The sequence below is a fragment of the Petromyzon marinus genome, chromosome 1 (assembly GCF_048934315.1).
Source record: "Petromyzon marinus isolate PM22_M1 ecotype Great Lakes invasive population chromosome 1, UKy_Petmar_22M1.pri1.0, whole genome shotgun sequence".
NCBI lineage: Eukaryota > Metazoa > Chordata > Hyperoartia > Petromyzontiformes > Petromyzontidae > Petromyzon > Petromyzon marinus.
This window is the reverse complement of record NC_133667.1, coordinates 5,145,588-5,165,993: the sequence shown is the minus strand read 5'-3', so window position 1 is coordinate 5,165,993 and position 20,406 is coordinate 5,145,588. Positions and strand designations below refer to the sequence as shown.

The following is a 20,406-nucleotide window of genomic DNA, read 5'->3' as shown; positions in this document are numbered from 1 at the left end:
CCAGGGTACTGTAAGTCAGAAATGACATGCTTTATGGATGGGATCAGATCACGGATTTTGTGTACTGTACTGAATTGGACCTGGATCTTGTGTTTGTTTAAAATTTTGGAAAATTTTTTGGTAACGCCTGCTATGTATGGCAACGTAATGATTTTGATCGGAGTCTCTGGGGGTTGTTTCTCCCCGGTAGGAGCAACAGCTTGGCGGATAGTAAGGTCTGAATATCCGTTCATCTTGAGGGTCAGATGTACCTGTCTTAATTCCCTGGCCAGGTGGTGTTGGTCAGAGATGCAGTGGGCCCTATGGTATAGTGTTCTGATGAGGGAATTCTTTTGTGCCGGATGGTGGTGGGAATCAGGCTTCAGGTAGGAATCTGTGTGGGTGGCCTTCCTGTAAACGGAATGTCCCAAAGAGCCATTGGGTCTCCACTCAAACAGAACATCCAAGAATGGAAGCTTGCCATCCTTCTCCACTTCCATGGTGAATTTGATGGATGAGTGTATGGAATTGATGTGGTCTAGAAATTGGATCAATGCTGGGAGGACATGTGACCAAATGATGAAAGTGTCATCCACATATCTCTTCCACAGGGAAGGACGCAGGGTGGATGTCTGGATGGCGTCTGTTTCAAATTTCTCCATGAAAAAATTGGCTATCACTGGTGACAAGGGGGAACCCATAGGGGTACCCTCATTTTGTTTGTAGAAGGTACCATTCCAAGTGAAGTACGTGTTGGTGAGGCAGTGCCTAACCAGCGTAGGGACATCCGGGTTCAGTCCATGTTGAAAGGTACTACCCATCGCTTTCACACTCACATCTGCTGCTGTCTCTTCACCGAACGCTAAACGGATTTTGTTTAAAGCTAGCCTATCACTAATCTCAGATAGAATAAGATTGCTCCGATTTAAACTCAATAATTTAGACAAGATTCTCTTACAATCACATTTAACGTTAACACAAAAAATGTCTTCTTCCGATTGGGACCGTGTTGATAACATGACAGCCTCCTCTGCTAATTCATTGTCAACCAAATGTAAAGCTAACTTGATCGCTAAATTCAACCTCCTATCAAAGAAGAAGCCAGAACCACGCATTACAAAGCTAGATGTCAACAAGATCGTTATTAACCAGAGCAACATCCCATTTTCTGACAATCTGAAAACGGTACTAGCTAAAGGGCTGAATTTCACTGTTACCCCTAAACATATCCCAGTAGAGGATATGATCTCCCAGGTCGATGTAGCCCTCAAAGGCATAGGACACATCCAAGCGGACGTTGCGAGAGCTGAAATAGCCACTAGTCTCAAGAATGCTAAGAAACCCATCAGCAACATTAGCAAAAACGAACGCTCTGAACTCGAAAATACAACAACAAAATCCAGGACCTACTCAATGATGGCATTTACTCCAAAATCAAAAGGGATCCGGCTAACAGCTACAAAAACCAACAAGATCATCACTAGTTCGACTTCCCTAATCTAACCAATCAAACAGCTCTCCCTAAAACCCTCGGCTGCGAGACCTCCCATATTCTATGGTCTTCCCAAGATCCATAAAGAAGGTATCCCACTACGGCCCATCGTGTCCACGATCAACTCACCTACCTACAAGCTAGCCCGTTTTCTATCAGATACTCTGCTTCCCTTCACTGGCAAGACCACCTCAGCAGTACTTAACTCAATTCACTTTGTCTCTCTAGTCAAGGACATTGTACTGTCTCCTGACGATGTCCTTGTCAGCTTCGATGTGGTCTCTCTGTACACCAAGGTTCCAGTGCCTGACACCATAACAATAATTGAAGATTTAGTCCAACATGGAATGAACCGGGATGTCCCTGCGCTAGTTAGGCACTGCCTCACCAACACGTAATTCACCTGGAATGGTACCTTCTACAAACAAAATGAGGGTACCCCTGTGGGTTCTCCCTTGTCACCAGTGATAGCCAATGTTTGTGTTTCAATAGCGTTAAAAATTGTTCCCCCCCCCCTTCCTACTCTCCCCCGCCCCCCGTCCCCCCCTCCCCCCCGTTTCCACCACCCATCACACGTACAGTCACTCCTATTGCCCTCGCCCTTGGCATCACAAGCTGCTCATCTATCGGCTTAATTCAGTCAATCCTCCCTGCCCAACCCCCCACGATGCCGCATACTCTATCTCCCTCCTCGGCCACTTGGCTCTTCCCCCCTCTAGTATCCCATATAAACATACGTCTCAGAAATAGCTCTCTTCATACGCTACAGTAATTTTGCTGGAGCAGCTACCTGATGACGAAGGCTTGTGTTGCCTTCGAAACGTCGTGATTTAATTTAGTTGTTTTCATTTTTGTTTTATTTTATTTAAGAATGTATTTATATTTTTTCCTACGTGACTTTACCGAAAGCTACTGAAGCTCCGTGCCCCTGAAGAGCACTCTGAACAAAGCGCTCTACACGTGCTGTGTCAAGGCACTGCATTCCCGGGACCTGGCCAGCCTACTGGACACAAAATGGAGAGACTATTTCTCTCCCCTCATTGCGGCCACCCCCCAGTGGAAACAAATGTACAAGTCTCCCATAGCCAAACGGTGCGGTGACCTCCAGTGGAGATTCACACACTGCACGTTGCCATTGGCCATGTGGCTCAGCCGATTCTCGCCGGGGGTAACAGACTTGTGCATTTCCTGCGGTGTCAGGGAGGATCTGCCCCACCAGTACTTACGCTGCCAGCGGCTCAAACCAATGTTCCGCCTTTTGGGCAACATCTTCAGGAAACTAGGGGTGCCCTTCTACAACAGCAGCTTCAGATATCGGGTGCCTTACCTGGCTAACAAGTACCATGACCTCGCCAACTTCGCCTGTGCTCAGGCGAAGATGGCGGTATACAGAACGAGGAAAAATATGCTGGAAGGTGACACTGATGGCTGCTCTGTGCTTCTAGTGTTCAGGGGCCTGCTCAAGGTGCGGCTACAGCTGGAGCACGCATTCCGCACGCATGCCGGTGATATGCACGTCTTCTTCGAACGCTGGGGAGCCGGAAAAGCCCTCTGTACCAGCGTGGACGGCACCCTCATGTTCACCTTCTGAAGCACTCGCTCGTTGCCGTGGCATGCGCGATGACCACCACCACGTAACTTTTCTTTCGTCTTGTGCGCAGTGCATTTAGTGCCACTATAACGCTGTGGGCTCTCACGATATTATTTTTCCGAGACCAAAGTGCTCTGCAAACCGTCTGGCTACTATCAAAGGTTTGTTCATGAAGCCATCCAGATATATAAACATAGACATAACTTCAACCGAGAAGATGGATACAAATTGAACAATAATTGGAAAGATTCTAGATTTGAAGCTTTCGTGACTGCAAGGATTCATACTCTTTGGTTTTTTCGGTAAAGTCACGTAGGTAAAATAAAATAAAACAACTAAATTAAATCACGACGTTTCGGAGGCAACACAAGCTTCCTTCTTCAGGTGGAACAGTCACAGCAGAATAGCTGTGTCAAGTGGAGAGCTCTGAGACAACCGGGATTATATACAGGTTAAGGGGGGGGGGGAGCCAGAAAGGGACGTGGGTGGGGGGGAGGGCTGAGTTAAGCCGCCTTTTGTTATGCTGCAGGGGGTTCGGGGGGAGGGGTGGTGCACTGCATTGGAAAGATGTTATTAACCAGGTAAAAATGTAACTGTTCATAGTTGTTCCATCTTATTTACCAGGTACTAGTCAATTCTACGAGTTAATTGCATCCCCGGCGTTTAGCAGTGCTGCTATTTTGCTTTGGGCTCCCCCATCGGCTTTGGCTACAGTCGTGTTGCTGCTTTGTTCCCTCTCCCCCCTGCGCATCTCCAGCTCCCTCTGCCTCTCACTTCTAGCCTCGCCCACTTCCCCACGCCCAATCTCACGTTCCAGTCCTTAACGTCCAAGCAACGCTCCCCTTCCCCTATTCCCCCCTCCCTTCCCCCAGCCCTCTCTGACCTATATAACCTACTTAACCTCGGCATCTCTCCCACTTCAGCAAAACATTACTTGCTGTGGTTTTCACACCTGATGATGATTGCTTGTGTCGCAATCGAAACGTCGTGATTTAAATTATTTTATTTTATACCTATGTGACTTTACCGAAAGAACCAAAGAGTATGGATCCCTGCAGTCACGAAAACTTCAAATCTAGATTGTATTTATAGCGTTTGTTATTTGTTTACTGGTGAATTTGTGTATTTCATATCGGAATTGCCTCCAGTGATGTTGCTGCTGGTGGCAATAAAAGGTCTTTTAAAAAGTCAAAAGTCTAACTCTCTAACTGTCTCTCTAACTCTCTCTGAAACTCTATCTCGCACACCCCTCTCCGCGTAACTCACAAAGCGCAGCATGAGGCCCTGGCAGGCGTGGTGCTTGAGCAGGCTCAGCAGGTACTTGAGGCCTCCACAGTCCACGAAGGTCGTCTCTGTAACCAGAGAGAGAGGAGAATCAGACTCAGAGGTCACTCCACTCTACCCGATACATGCACCGTGGTACCCCTACACACACCACGTACACAGACACACACCACGTACACATACCATGTACACACACACACCATGTACACACACACACCATGTACACACACACCATGTACACACACCATGTACACACACACCATGTACACACACACCATGTACACACACACGATATATACACACACCATGTACACACACACACCATGTGTACACACACACCATATACACACACCATGTACACACACACCATGTGTACACATACACCCCGTGTACTCTCGCCTCCACGTCGTCACCGCTTGCTGCTGTCCCACCCCTCACCGCTGCTGTCTCACCAACCTCACCACCACCCTCACCACCACCACCCTCACCACCACCTCCCCCTCCACCGTCTCACAGCGCTCGACGACTCTCTGTGTCTGGGCGCTCCTCAACCCCTCACCACCGACCCCTCACCTCCACCTCTCACTAGAGAGTGAACCTCAATGGGTTTCACGGGGTTAATGAAGGGCTCCGTATAGTGAATCTCAATGGCTCTCACACAGGGTTAAATAAAGGTTTCACTCACTAAAGGTAGTGAATCGCAATCGCTCTGAAATGATTAAATAAAGGAGTCATTCAATATGGATAGTAAATCTCAATGGCCCCTATCAGTAGAGCGTGAATCTCAACAACTCTCGCATGGTTAAATACATGAATCATTCACTACAGATAGTGACTCTCAATGGCTCCCACCTCGTTAAATAAAGGAATCACTCAATAGAGACAGTTAATTTAAATCACTCCCACCTGGTTAAACAATTAATCAATTCACTAGAAATTACCTCAGGGGCTCCAAGTTAGTAAAATGAGACTACTCTGGGTATAGTGAATCTCAATGTTTCCCTCTGGTCAAACAAAGGAGACCCCTCTCAGTGGAGACAGTGAATGTCCCCCACTGGCTGAGTGGCCACGAAGCGGACTCCGTCTCCCCCTCGCCCCCGCGTGTGAGGAGTGACCGCGCTGCTGCTGCTGAGCGCGGCTGCCGATTGCTTCCCAGCAGCAGCACCAGCAGCGCCTCCTCCTGCTGCTGCTCCTCTCTCAGCTCGCAGCCTCTGCACAGCGCCTGCTCCCTGGCCACGCCAGCCCGGCACGCGGCTGCTGCTGCTGGCGGTGGTGGTGTTCGGCAAAATAACCCCCAACCTCCTCGTGGTGCCAAACGGGCAACGCTGTCGTGGACAGTGCTGTGGGGGGGAGGGCCAATTCCGATTGGACTTTCCCCTCATGGCGTTTGTAACCACCACAGCGGCCAAATGGGGACTGGTAACCCCTCCACCTTCAATTAATTACCACAAAACCAGGTAAAAAATATCTAATTAATAAGCTTGTGCCAGGGGCCCCGGGGGGACGGGCACCTATGATGTCTCCTGGCCAAACCCCATTTGGCGGAGCCAGGAGATTTAATTTTTACCCTCGGGGCTCCTCCAGAAACAACAAAAAGCCACTATGGATGGCCACGTGGAATGTTCGAATGCTCACTGCAGAGGAGAGGCTGACACTCCTCTGTCGGGAGCTGGACCGGTACCGCCTGGATCTCTGTGGTATTCAGGAGGTCCTGTGGACCTGCTCTGGCTCCTGCCACCATGAGGGGTGGACAGTCATCTACTCGGGGCAGGAGACTGCCAAACAACAGGGTGTGGCTCTTCTTTTGAACAAAAGAATGAAGGGGGTGTGGGAGCGTGGCGGTGAGGTGTGGGAAGCTGTAAGCCCCAGGCTACTTTGGGCTCGCCTTCCTATCAGCCAGAGGCGAGGAGTGGTGGTCGTGGTTACTTATGCCCCCACCGAAGACTAACATCCGTGGAGGGATGCAGGCAAAGCCGATGAGTCAGATGCCTTCCATGACCTCCTGTCACAGGTGCTGGCTAAAGTGGCCCCTCGGGATAGAGTCATCCTGTTGGGCGACTTCAATGCCCGAGTTGGTCATGATGCTGGCACCTGGTCTGGAGTGATTGGAAGGCATGGGCCAGATCAGCTCAATAACAACGGTAGGAGGCTGCTAGAGTTTTGTGCATGCCATGGGCTTGTAATTACCAACAGGCTGTTCCGGTATTAGTGCATCCACACAACATCATGGATGCATGCCGGGTCAAAGCAAGAACATCTTCTGGACTATGTAGTGGCGGAACAATGGATGTGGGCCCATGTCTTTGACACCAGGACTTACCGTGGAGCTGATCTGCCCTCTGACCATCGACTTGTCATCTGTATGATGCGCCTGCCATTTTTCCACTCCGGTGGTGGGTGTACACCCAGGACCCTATTCAAACCTAAGGTGGCCTGGTCTCAGCGAGAATTTAATCATCTCTTGCGGCTGGGGTTGGCATCGTTTCCCACTCCTCCACATGTCGAGGGTAAATGGGCAAGGTTTAGGACTGTGACTCACGCAGCTGCAATGACTGCTTTGGGTACGCAGTCCAGACCTCCCCAGAGACCCTGGGTGACAGAGGAGGTGTTCAGGATGGCTCAGAAAACGCGACAGGCCCACTATCATCTTCTACAGCATCCCATGTCAGAGAATGAGGCTTACCGCAGCCTTCACTTGGAGGTTCGGAGAGTCGTGAGGCGCTGCAAGGATGGGTGGTGGTCGTAGGTTGCTGAGGAGATGGAGTCTACTCCAATGGCCCGCGATCACGAATCACTATTTAACTCCATAAAAAAGTACCTGTAGTGCCACACCTATTACCATCATTAGACGAAAAAACGGTGATCCAACCTCTGACCCCCAGGAACAGGTTTGAAGATTTGCTGATCATTTCTGCGAAGTCCTGGGGGAGCGGAAATCCCTCGACATGAAAAACTTTGTGGGACAAAGTGGGGATGACCCTGCTGAGGCAGTGGTGCCTCAAATATTGGAGGAAGAAGTCACTCCCTGTGAGTGGCTGGCTGAGGTGCCATCTGTTGAGAACATACTAAAGGCGATCAAGAGTTTGAGACCAGGAAAGGCACCGGGCAGAGATGAATTCCCAGTCGAGCGACATTATCTTTTCATCGGTTGCGTAACACTGTGTGGAAGCTACCTGGTCTGTCGCTCTGCACGAAGCTTCAGGTCTTCTCAGCCACAATCATTCCCTCCCTTCTCTACGCTTGCGAAACGTGGACCCCCCTAAAGAAGCATCTTCGATGGTTGGAAACATTTAAGCTGGCCTGCCTACGATCCATCCTGGGTTTAACCAGGCTAGATTGTGTGAGGAACTCAGAAATCCTTGAAAGATCTGGACAAAGTTCCATCGGTGAGCTCCTCCGGCAGGCAAGGCTGCATTGGCTGGGTCATGTAGCCCGCATGCTCAGTCACCTAAATGGCTGTTGTTCGGCCGGATAAAGGGGGCTAAATGGGCGCAGCACAGGCTAGAGAAGAGATGGAGTGGTGTGGTACAGGAGGATGTGGAGTTGAGTGGACTTGCCGATGACTGGTACTAGCGGTGTCAAGATCTTCCTCTATGGGCAGTTGGAGGCAGTCGCCCTCCAACAACAATGGAGGGCAGAGGAGGGACGCTCACAACAATGAGCGGAGCGCCGGGTGGCTAAAGCACAGCAAGTTGGCGCAGTAGGGGGCACAGGTGGTGCATCAGCCAGTTATCTCAGTCAGTCAACCTGTGGCATCTGGGTCTGCCTCGTGACCTCCTGACGGCGGGCGTTCGACATTTCACGTGGCCTCAAGGTGCACATAGCCTGACACAGGCATCGTGGTGATGTCACCGCCACTTAGTGGAGAATGGCGGTTGTTGTTGGTGAGAGGCCCCATGGACGACGACACAGTGCCGCTCCATGGCGCCCACGGCGTCCCCGCTACCGGCTACCGGTGACTACCACGCACTTGCCAATGACGCACACTACGACTACCATATTTTCCCGCATATAGCCCGCATACGCATATAGCCCGCAGACGCATATACCCTGCAAAAATAGCGTTTTGTGTAAAACTAATTTCAGATAGCCTGCACCTCCATATACCGTGCATGCATTCATATCTTTAACGTCGTTACCGCAGCTTAATTCCATCATATTACCACGAAGTTTACATTTGTAATACATTCCACAATCAATTGTTAACATTAAAATCATAACGTGCACAAATAAAACAAACTAACCGGAAATGAGTGAACTTAAAACAGTAAAAAGGTAACAAAAGTAAATATCCAATAAATAAGTAACAAATAACTGGTAGATAAGCGTACTGTTAGGCTTACCAGCATTCGACCTCATCATATGACCAGTAGTTACCCCTGTACAGTTTAGCACTGGTAGATTGCGCACTGCGCAGACAATAGCGGCACTACGGTAGCGCCATTGCCTCCCCCCCAAACCCCCACCTCTCTCTCACCCTAGCTCTCCCGTCGCCCCCACAGATCATGCTCTGCAACCACCCCCCAACCCCCCACCTCTCTCTCCCCTAGCGCTCCCGTCGCTGGTAAACAAAGTGGGCCCACTTTAAACATTGTCGTTTCATTGTACAAACAAATCGAATCATTTAAAACGTGATAACATGTGCAATTTTATTGTGAGTGGTTTATTCAGCAGGGCTTTGGTCAAAGGAAAGTGTTGCATAGTGGATAATCCTACCATGAAAAAACTTAAACGAGTTATGACGTCACACGTGTAAAATATTTTTGGGATAGCCAGCACCTCCATATACCCCGCAGGGTCTTGTTTTGTTTGTAAATAGTGGTATACTCCGTGGGTTATATGCGGGAAAATACTATGGCTACTACACTCGCATTGTGTCACTACTCACTGTGAGCACTGTCAGCACAATTTCTACAGTGTCATTACTCACCATGTGTTACGTTGAGTGTCAGACCTTGCTGTGTCAGCACTCGCACTGTGTGCCATTCATCAGTGGCACTTGTGTCAGTATTCTTTCTGTGTCTATAATGTTACTGTGTGCCATGCCTATCACTGTATCAGTACTCACCGTGTGTGTCATTAGTCACACTGTGTGAGCACCCTCACTGTGTCAGTATTTGATTTATAGCTTTTATGACTGTAGAAATTCATATTATTTGGGTCTTTCGGTAAAGTCACGTAGATAGGTTCAAAGAAAATAACAAAAAGCTATGACGTTTCGTTCGCAACACAAGCGGTCGTCATCAGGAAAGGGGGGTTAGCGTTTGAAGGCAAACTGTTTATAAAGGTTTGAAATGGGCATAGCCCAAATTTCAGCAGCCAATGTTAATGTAAGTGGTGGGCAGCAACCGCGACGATGGTGGGTTTTCCAGCAATCAAAGGGCTGCCATGTACAAATTAGCATGTTAATGTAAGATCGTTGAGCAGCCTTCACGGCGAGCGCGTTGAGGTGGCTGACGGTGGAGGTGGACAAGAAATCACAAATCAAGTCATGACCCAAAGTGGTTGATGACATATTTCCAATGATTGCTGAGTTTAAAACCGTCGTCTCGGTTGAAATTGTGTCTGTGCCTGTATATATGGATGGCTTCGTGAACGAATATTTGTTGATCGTCAGTTGGCTTGCAAAGTACCATCGTCTTAGAGAAATCAATTTCACGTGAGCTAGCTGAATTAAAGTAATGATCAGCCACAGCAGAAGTATTGGTCCTGCTGTGTTTTAGATCTGCCTTATGGTCACGAACAGAGTCTGAGACATGTCGTTTGGTTTCTCCAATGTAACTGCTGCCGCAGATACAGCTTAGTTTGTAGACGCCGGGATATTGCATGTCAGGAATCTTGTCCTTCACAGATGGGATCAGGTGATGAATTTTATGCACTGTGTCAAATCGGACCTGGATCTTGTGTTTGTTAAAGATTTTGGAAATCTTATTGGTTATCCCTGCTATGTAAGGTAAGGTGATTGTTTTGGTTGGATCTTCAGTTGGCTTCTTCCTCGACGGTTGGGGTGATGGCTTTGTGGATTGTGTAGTCAGAATATCCATTCACCTTGAGAGCCTGTGTACGGGTTTGAGTTCACTGGTCAGGTGTTCATGGTCGGAGATACATTGAGCTCTATAGTGTAGCGTTTTGATGAGGGAATTCTTCTGGGATGGATGGTGGTGGGAATCAGGTTTTAGGTAGGCGTCAGTATGGGTTACTTTCCTGTAGACAGAGTGGCTCATTGAGCCATCTAGTCTCTTTTTTATTAAGATATCCAAGAAGGGTAGCATGCCATCCTTTTCTACCTCCATGGTGAATTTGATTGCTGGGTGTATGTAATTGATATGGTTGAGGAATTGTTCCGGAGCCGGTCGGCCATGTGGCCAGATGACAAGCGTGTCATCCAAGTACCTCTTCCACAAGGACGGGCATAGAGTGGATGCCTGAATGACGTCCATCTCAAATTTTTACATGAAAATTTTGGCCACAACCGGAGATAAGGGAGAACCCATTGGGGTGCCTTCAGTTTATAGAATGTTCCATTCCATGTGAAGTATGTATTAGTGAGACAGTGTCTCACCAGGGCTGGTACATCAGCATTCAGTCCTTGTTGAACCAAATCTTAAATTATTGCAATGGTATCGGGCACAGGAACTTTAGTGAACAGAGAAACTACATCAACTACATCAAAATCACCTGGGGAAAGTGAGATGTCTTTAATTGACGATACCAGGAGAGCTGAGTTAAGAACAGAAGAGGTGGTCTTACCAGTGAATGGCTGCAAGGTCTCAGACAGATATCGGGCCAATTTGTAGATGGGTGAGCCAATGGTGTAGACGATGGAACGAAGGGGTATATCTTCTTCATGGATTTTTGGTAAGCCATCTAGTCTGGGTGGTCTAGCAGCAGAATGTTTTGAGGAAAACCGTTTGGTCTGTTCAATTAATGAGGATGAATCAGTGATGATACTCTTCGTTTTTCTAATGAGGCAGTTGGTGGGATCTCTTTTAATTTTTGTGTAGCTGCTATCATTAAGTAGGTCTTGAATTTTGTTATTGTACACATTTTTGTCCATGATAACCGTGGCATTGCCCTTGTCGGCTGAGAGGATGATGATATCTTCCCTCTTTTTTAATTGAAATAACTCAAAGCGCTGTTCCTTACTGATTTTGCACTTTTGAGGGTGGCAGTGATTTCAGATCTTGTCATGTCTGCAGCGATGCGTCCCAAACTCTTAAGAGCTATATCGACCTGGGCAATGATGTCATCCACTGGTATGTGTTTTGGGGTGACTGCAAAGTTTAACCCTTTAGCTAAACCGACTTTAGACCATGGGAAATAGGGATATTACTCAGAGTAATAACAACCTTGTCAACGTCTAACTTTTTAATGTGTGGATCTGGTTTCTTCTTCGAAAGGAGGTTGAACTTGGAAATCAGGTTATCTTTATATTTAGCTGACATTGTAGACGCTGATGAGGCAGTCATGTTATCTACATGTTCCCAAACAGATGTAGCCTTTTTTCCGTCAATGTTAAGTGTGATTTCAGGAGTGGCTTGTCTACATGATTAGGTTCAGTACGGAGCAGTCTAATTGTCTCTGAGATCAAGGCAAAACTAAGCTGTATCTGCATTGTATCTACATTGGGGAAACCAAACGACATGTCTCAGAACGTGTTCGTGAACATAAGGCAGATCTGAAATACGGCAGGACCAATACTTCTGCCGTGACTGGCTCACGTGAAATTGATTTCTCTAAGATGATGGTACTTTGCAAGCCGACTGGCTATCAACAAAGATTTGATCTCAAAGCCATCCATATATACAGACACAGACACAATTTCAACCGAGATGACGGTTTTAAACTCAGCAATCATTGGAAAGATGTCATTAACCACTTAGGATCATGACTTGATTTGTGTTTTCTTGGCCGCCTCCACCGTCAGCAGTGTGGGTGTGTGTAGCGAGGTGCAATGCTTTGATTGGCGTAGAGTGTAGACCTACTGCCGGTGTCGGGCTCCTCTCCTCCATTAACATTAGCTGCTCCACCCATCTCTAAACCTTTATAAACAGCTTGCCCTCAGAGGCTAACCGCCCTGTTCCTGATGATGACCACTTGTTTTGCGATCAAAACGTCGTGATATTTCATTATTTTTTATTCACTTTATTTTCATTATTTTATTGTTATTATTTTTCTTCTATCAACGTGACTACCGAAATAACCATATAATGTGGCTGTGTTAGTGTGAGAAATTTAACCTATTAATGTAAAATCAGAGAGCCGAAGAAAAACCGAACATCGGAAGGTGGTATTGAAGTGACATATACTGTCACTACACTGTAGCACCGAGTACTGGAGGGACACGTGACCGGGGGCCGAGAGCCCCACCTTCACATGAAATTGATTTCTCTAGGACGATGGTACTTTGCAAGACGACTGGCTATCAACAAAGATTCGTTCACGAATCCATCCAAATATACAGACATATATACAATTTCTACCGAGAATATGGGTAAAAACTGAGCAATCATTGGAAGGATATTATTAACCAGTTTAAGTCATAACTGGCTGTGATGTTCCCATCCTACCACCTTCTGATGTTAGATGTTATTTTCGGCTCCTTCATTTTACATTAACAGGTTAAATTTCTCACACCAACACACAGCCACCTCGTGTGCCGATCTCGAGGTTGCTGCTCTGCCATCTTCCATTAACATGCTATTCTCTCACATTAACGTAGCCATCTCAGCACGCTCGCTGTGGAGGCCGCTCAACGATCTTACATGAACATGCTAATTTTTACCTGGCAAACCTTTATAAACAGGTGGGAAAGCATGGTCTGCTGCTGAGACAGACTGCTTTCCCACCTGATGATGGACGCTTGTGTTGCACCCGAAATAGTCGTGATTGATTTTATTTTATATCTACGTGACTTTACCGAAAGAACCAAAGAGTATGGATACCTGCAGTCACGAAAGCTTCAAATCAAGATCTTTATAAACAGTTTTCATTTAGAAGCTAACCCCTTTTTCCTGATGACAACGGCTTGTGTTGCGATTGAAACTTAGTTTTTGGTTATTTTCTTTGAACCTATCTACTTGACTTTACCAAAAGACCCAAAGAATGGCAGTACTCTTGATTGTGTCAGCACCCTCACTGAGTCGTTACTTGCAATGTGTCTGTATTCACTGTGTGTTAGTACTCGCTGTGTCTCATTGGTCCCACTGTCACTGTGTGACATTACTCACTGAGTACTCACACAGTATGCTCACTGCATGTCAGTTCCCTCGCTCCCACTGCGTGGCAGTAATCTGTGTCAGTACCCTCACTGTGTGTCAGTACTCACACTGTCATTACTCTCACAGTGTGCCTTACTGTCAGTAAGCACTATCAGTCCTCTTACTGTGTCAGTACTCAAACTCAGTACTGTGAACTAGTACTCACACTCTGTCAGTACTCACTGTGTCAGCACTCTCACTGTGTGCCAGTACTCGTATTATTACTCACTGTGTCAAAAGTCACACTGTCAGTAATCACTGTATATCAGTACTCACTGTGTGTCAGTACTCTCACTATGTGTCAGTACTGTCACTGTATCCTACTTGTAGTGGAGTATGAAGGTGTGTTGTGGAAACTGCGCGATTGCATGATCACACGGACAGTGTGGGGTAACAGTGAGGGAAAAAAGTATTTGATTCCCTGCTGATTGTATACGTTTGCCCACTGACAAAGAAATTATTAGTCTATAATTTTAATGGTAGGTTTATTTGAACAGTGAGAGACAGAATAACAACAACAAAAATCCAGAAAAACGCATGTCAAATATGTTATAAATTGATTTGCATTGTAATGAGGGAAATAAGTATTTGACCCATCTGCAAAACATGACTCAGTACTTGGTGGCAAAACCCTTGTTGGCAATCACAGAGGTCAGACGTTTCTTGTAGTTGGCCACCAGGTTTGCACACATCTCAGGAGGGATTTTGTCCCACTCCTCTTTGCAGATCTTCTCCAAGTCTAGATTTGAAGCTTTCATGACTGCAAGGATCCATACTCTTTGGTTCTATTCGGTAAAGTCACGTAGGTAAAAATAAAATAACAAAAAATCACGACGTTTCGGCCACAACACAAGTGGCCTTCATCAGGTGAAGGGACTGGACTGTCCAGAGGACAGCGTTGGAGTGAAGACAGCACCCACTCACAGCTTAAAGGAGGCGACCTGCGCTTGACTTTTTTCACTCCAACGCTGTCCTCCGGACAGGTTGGTCCCTTCACCTGATGAAGGCCACTTGTGTTGTGGTCGAAACGTCGTGATTTTTGTTATATTATTTTTTACCTACGTGACTTTACCCAATAGAACCAAAGAGTATGAAGACAGCAAGCCCAGGTCGCGTCCTTGAAGCTGTGTGGGAGGAAAAAAAAAACACCTTGACAATGGAATTAGCATAAAATGATGTACTGGACCGGCACGGTGGGGGGGGGGGGAGTTTACATAATGTTGGTGTGAAGGGAAATAAGCTGCTGTGAAATTTTGGGATACCACTACTTGAATAAATATACTGTACCATTGAAAATTAGTTTAATGTTTGGTTTGATTTACAACATCTTTCCAATGATTGCTTAATTTGAAACCATCCTCTCGGTTGAAATTGTGTCTGTGTTTGTAAATCTGAATTGCCTCGTGGACAAATCTCTGATAAAAACCCGTGGGTTTGCAGAGAACCTTGGTATCGGAGAAAACTATATCGTGATCACCCACAGCGTTGTAACAGTGATCTGAAAACAGTACTGGCTAGAGGGCTAAATTTTGCTGTCACCCCGAAACATATTCCTGTAGATGATATCATCTCTCAGGTCGATATGGCCCTTAAAGGCATAGGACATATCCAAGCAGACGTTGCGAGAGCTGAAATAGCCACTTTTCTTAAGAATGCTAAGAAACCCATTAGCAACATCAGCAAAAATGAACGCTCTGAACTCACGAATTTAAAAAAAACAGAAGTGATATAGTCATCCTCTCAGCCGACAAATGCAACGCTACTGTAATTATGGATAAATATTCGTACAACAACAAAATCCAGAACCTACTCAACGATGGAAGTTATTCAAAAAATTAATAATGACCCTACTAATAGCCTAACTATAAAAACCAACAAGATCATCACAAGTTCGACCTCCCTAATCGACCCAACTAAACGTCCCTCCTTAAAACCTTCTGCTGCAAGACCCCCTAGATTCTATGGTCTCCCCATGATTCATAAAGAAGGCACTCCACTACGACCCATCGTATCCACGATCAACTCCCCTACCTATAAGCTAGCACGTTTTCTGTCAGATACCTTGCTACCTTTCACTGGCAAGACCTCCTCAGCAGTACTTAACTCAACTCATTTGGTCTCTATGGTCAAAGACGTTGTACTGTCCCCTGACGATATCCTTGTCAGCTTCGATGTGGTCTCCCTGTTCACCAAGGTCCCGGTACCTGACACCATTTAAATCATTGAAAATTTGGTACAACATGGACTAGACCCCGATACACCTGCGCTGATTAGACACTGCCTCACCAATACCTACTTTAGTTGGAATGGCACCTTCTACAAACAAAATGAGGGTACCACCATGGGTTCTCCCTTATCACCAGTGATAGCCAATGTTTTCATGGAGAAATTTGAATCAGACACCATCCAGACTTCCACCCTCAGACCTTCCCTGTGGAAGAGATATGTGGATGACATTTTCGTCATTTGGCCACATGGCCTCCCAGCTTGGAACCTTTTCCTACACCACATCAATTCTAGACATCCCGCAATCAAATTCACCATGGAAGTGGAGAAAGATGGCAAGCTACCATTCTTGAATGTTCTGTTTGAGAGGAGACCTGATGGCTCACTGGGGCATTCTGTCTACAGGAAACCCACCCACACATATTCCTACTTGAAACCTGATTCCCACCACCACCCAGCTCAAAAGAATTCTCTCATCAAAACGTTATACCACAGGGCACATTGCATTTCGGACCAACACCACCTGACCAATAAATTAAAACATGTACACCTGGCCCTCAAGAGAAACGGATACTCTGACCGTACCATCCGCTAAGCTGTTTCTCTCTCCTTACAGAAACAGCCACTTGATACTCCGGTCAAAACCATCAAACTACCATATATAGCAGGCGTTACTAAAAAGATCTCCAAAATTCTAAACAAACACAAGATCCTGGTCCGGTTCAATACAGTACACAAAATCCGTGACCTGATCCCATCCGTGAAGGATGTCGTTCCTGACTTACAGTACCCCGGGGTTTACAAATTGAGCTGCACCTGTGGTGACTGCTATATCAGGGAGACGAAACGACATGTCTCTGACCGAATTCGCGAGCACAAATCAGATTTGAAACACGGCAGAACGAATTCTTCTGCCATAGCTGATCACTGTTACAACGCTGTGGGTGATCACAATATAGTTTTCTCCGATACCAAGGTTCTCTGCAAACCAACGGGTTTTTATCAGAGATTTGTCCACGAGGCAATTCAGATTTACAAACACAGACACAATTTCAACCGAGAGGATGGTTTCAAATTAAGCAATCATTGGAAAGATGTTGTAAATCAAACCAAACATTAAACTAATTTTCAATGGTACAGTATATTTATTCAAGTAGTGGTATCCTAAACTTTCACAGCAGCTTATTTCCCTTCACATCAACATTATGTAAACTCCCCCCCCCCCCCCCCACCGTGCCGGTCCAGTACATAATTTTATGCTAATTCCTTTGTCAAGGCGTTTTTTTGTTTCCTCCCACACAGCTTAAAGGACGCGACCTGGGCTTGCTGTCTTCTGTTGTACATATAGGTGTTATGAAAATTGGTGAAAATAATAAAACTAAAATGAAATTTGAAATTTGCATAATTTATCCGAAATTATGTAATTATGTGCATAAATTATGCTGATTCGAGAGATAATCGTATTAATTTATGCGAGTGGGCGTGGGTCGAGCCTCGGTGACGAGGATTGTGTTATGAATTGGAATAACGCAATTGATCGTATGCAGGTCTGTAGGCGTTGTGAGCGTAAATGAGAGAGAGTCGATTCGACTCTTTAATTCCGTATTATCGATAAGGATACGATTACTCTCGATTGAACATTATGAATTATGTGTGTTATGGATTATGTGTGGTGATAGTGTGCTTATGATAGGTCCCCAGGATTCAAATCTCATACGCAGAACAATATTATGCAGAATTTCAGGAAGAATCACACACAACCTTTATGCTTTAATCAATTTTATTCTCTAGCTAACTTGAATTTTTGGATAATATGAAAACTCTCGACCTTGGAATTTTGGAATTTCAACACAGCATTAACATGATACCATCACGATTGCGTTGTTTCACCTCGATAGCGGCACCTGTGGTTAATTCCCGACGCGTAACGCAATCAATCGGTTGTTGAGAGAGAGATTAAACATGCATAACTATTCAATCAAAATTTAACTCTATTATATGCAAATTCGTATACTTGAATTATTACACAAGACGGCACTCGGTCTTTGATTCGTATCCAATCCTTAACACATTTTCTTGTCACGTTGTTAATAGTAGGACGACTGATTATTATGCAACGCTATTCATTGAAAAGGCACTCAACCAGTATTATTCATAAAGGCACCAATATGCGTTCATAGATTTGTCTGGTACATTCATGGATACCAGCAAGATTATGCAAAAAAAACCGAGCGACTCAAATACTCCCAAGTGATTGTATTCACGATTCTCGATGGTAATGTTTTCCGTTATCAGATAATAGTTGACGCACTTATCCTGAATCTTCTTGTATGTTTTAATGTGCGAGGGTTGTTGATTTCCTTGCCTTAAACAAACGCCTAAGTTGCTTTGCTTGTCAAAAATATGTTTGTTCACTGTGTAGCGGTGGGGGAGTGAGGAGGGGGGGAGAGTGTGGGGGGAAGGGCATACGAACGGCTGCCAGTTTCTGTCCACCGCTGGCTGGATGAGTCAGCACGACGCTCGCCTTCGTGCGCCGATGGGTGTTGAGTGCGGGGCCGCTGCCCTCTCAACCCTGGTGACGCGAAGTTGCGCGCTGTGTGGCATGCTGGAGGCACGCTGTTGGCACGCGCTGGTGCCGATGCTGGTGCTGATGGCACACTGGTGGTGCACGCTCCCTCTCCTTGAAGATGCGCGAACGCGCCCGTGCTGGTTCGCTGACAGCAGTTTCTCTCCACTGCTGGATGAGCTGCTGCACGCTCTTGCTTGGCGTTGCTGGCCGCGCTCTTTCCGCTGCTGTAGTATCTGACACTTTTCTCACGGGCGACAGGTCAAGTTTTCTTCTGCTGAGTGAGCCGAGTCGCACGCGCTCTCTTTGTTGAGGTTGTTGGCGGCTCTCTGGCAGCAGGTTTCCTTCACTGCTGCATGACTCAAGTCGCACGCGCTTGGTCGCTGGTTTGCTGAAGTTGTTGGCGGCTGCTCGTGCTTTTCCGCTGCTGGTTGAGTCACGTTGCACGTGCTTTCTCTGTGGAGATGCTCGAGCGCTCTCAGCGCTGATTCGCTGATACTTTGTTGGCGGCTGGCCAAGCTTTTTCTTCTGTTGAGTGAGTTGATTCGTACGTGCTCTCTCTGTTGAAGTGCGCGAACGCGCCCGTGCTGGTTCGTTGACAGCAGTTTCTCTCCACTGCTGTATGACTCACTTTTGTTGATACATCGTGACTCAGCGATCCTCGCTACTCAGCGAAGCTCGGAGCCAGCCGCTCCATGCGACTGCTCATCCTGTGGACGTCTTGACTCGCTGATCTGTCTTGACTGACTTAACTCTTGACTGACTTTTGAAAATGCGGCTGACCGTTATATTCAAAGACAATTCTCTCCGCGCAGTGGAAAAGGGGGGGGGGGGGGGCGTGGTCTGTGTGTGTGTGAGTTCGTGTGTGTGTGTACAGATGGCTCCTGCGATAACGATCTGTTTGCCCTGGCGTGAAATTCCTCTCTCGCGCTCTGCGGGAGAGACACAGGTGGTCGGGAGTACCTATCTCTTTATACTTTCGACTTTATATTTCTCGAATACCATTTGGTCCCATGTTCGCCAAGACTCGTGTTTGTAACTACGTCCTCCCGACACCCCTCTCGGGTTACCGAGGTTCGCATTGATATGATGGAGTTATTAGAAATAAAAATAATTTTCATCCTGAGTTTAAGAGGTCCGTTTCCAGATTGTTGGAATTCATATCTCTTGGTTCTGTAAGGTTCTATAATGGAATATCACACGTTATTATTAATTGTAATAATAACGTTAACACGTTATTATTAATGTTATATTGCAATTTTCTTTAAAACTTTGTTTGTCTGGTTGCCGTGTGTGGGGTGGGGTGTGTCTCCTCATCAAACCCGGGTGGCTTTTCCAGATGGCCCCTTGTGATAAGGTGTAATTCCTGCTTTTCCGCACTGTGAGAGAGACAAAGGTGGTCGGGGTTGCTTGGGATATTGTTTAAACTCTTTCGCAAGTTTGCCCGTTGTCTCATTCCTTCTCGAAAACCTTTGATGTGACTCTGTATTTTGTCTCCAAGCTTTGTTTTAACAGCAAAAGTATTAAAGGTGAAAATCATTTGATGTCGAATTAATAATTGGATAAGGATTCACTGATGTGTCTGGTGGCCTGTTCTTAATTGAAGTGAGCGTTAGGATGCTAATTTATCTTATTCTTGTTGTTGCCTTTTATATATATTTTTTACCCGTTGTTTTACTGGCAAATAAGGAAAAAATATGTATACGATTTACCCTGTTGGCATCTCCGTGTCTACTCTCTTGGTGTTCTGACCTCGGAGGGACCTTTCCTAAGGGGCCCATCAAACTCTTGTTCATCTGGAGATTTTTGCAGATAGCTGTTAACATCCTCGCCTTGAGAGTTTTATTATTTCTTTATTTATTCATGGCCTGTTTACGATCGACATCTGGTTTTTCGTGTTTTTGGGTTTGTGTGTTTTTATGCATTATTTCCTTTATTATTAAAATATATCGGCAGATATTATTGTTAATATCAATTTTGGAAAAGGCTCATATACAACACTTCACTC

The 20,406-nt window shown here is 46.1% G+C and overlaps 1 protein-coding gene across 2 annotated transcripts in view; it reads right to left on the bottom strand.

Annotated features, from left to right (window-relative positions):
• The window catches only part of LOC116940914 (uncharacterized), a 260,064-nt gene that overhangs the window by 189,574 nt on the left and 50,084 nt on the right, over window positions 1–20,406 (bottom strand). For both annotated transcript variants that reach the window (XM_076056432.1, XM_076056365.1), the window contains exon 6: window positions 4,329–4,414. In XM_076056432.1, the coding sequence (XP_075912547.1) occupies window positions 4,329–4,414 (86 nt within the window). The remainder of the gene's footprint in view (window positions 1–4,328; window positions 4,415–20,406) is intronic.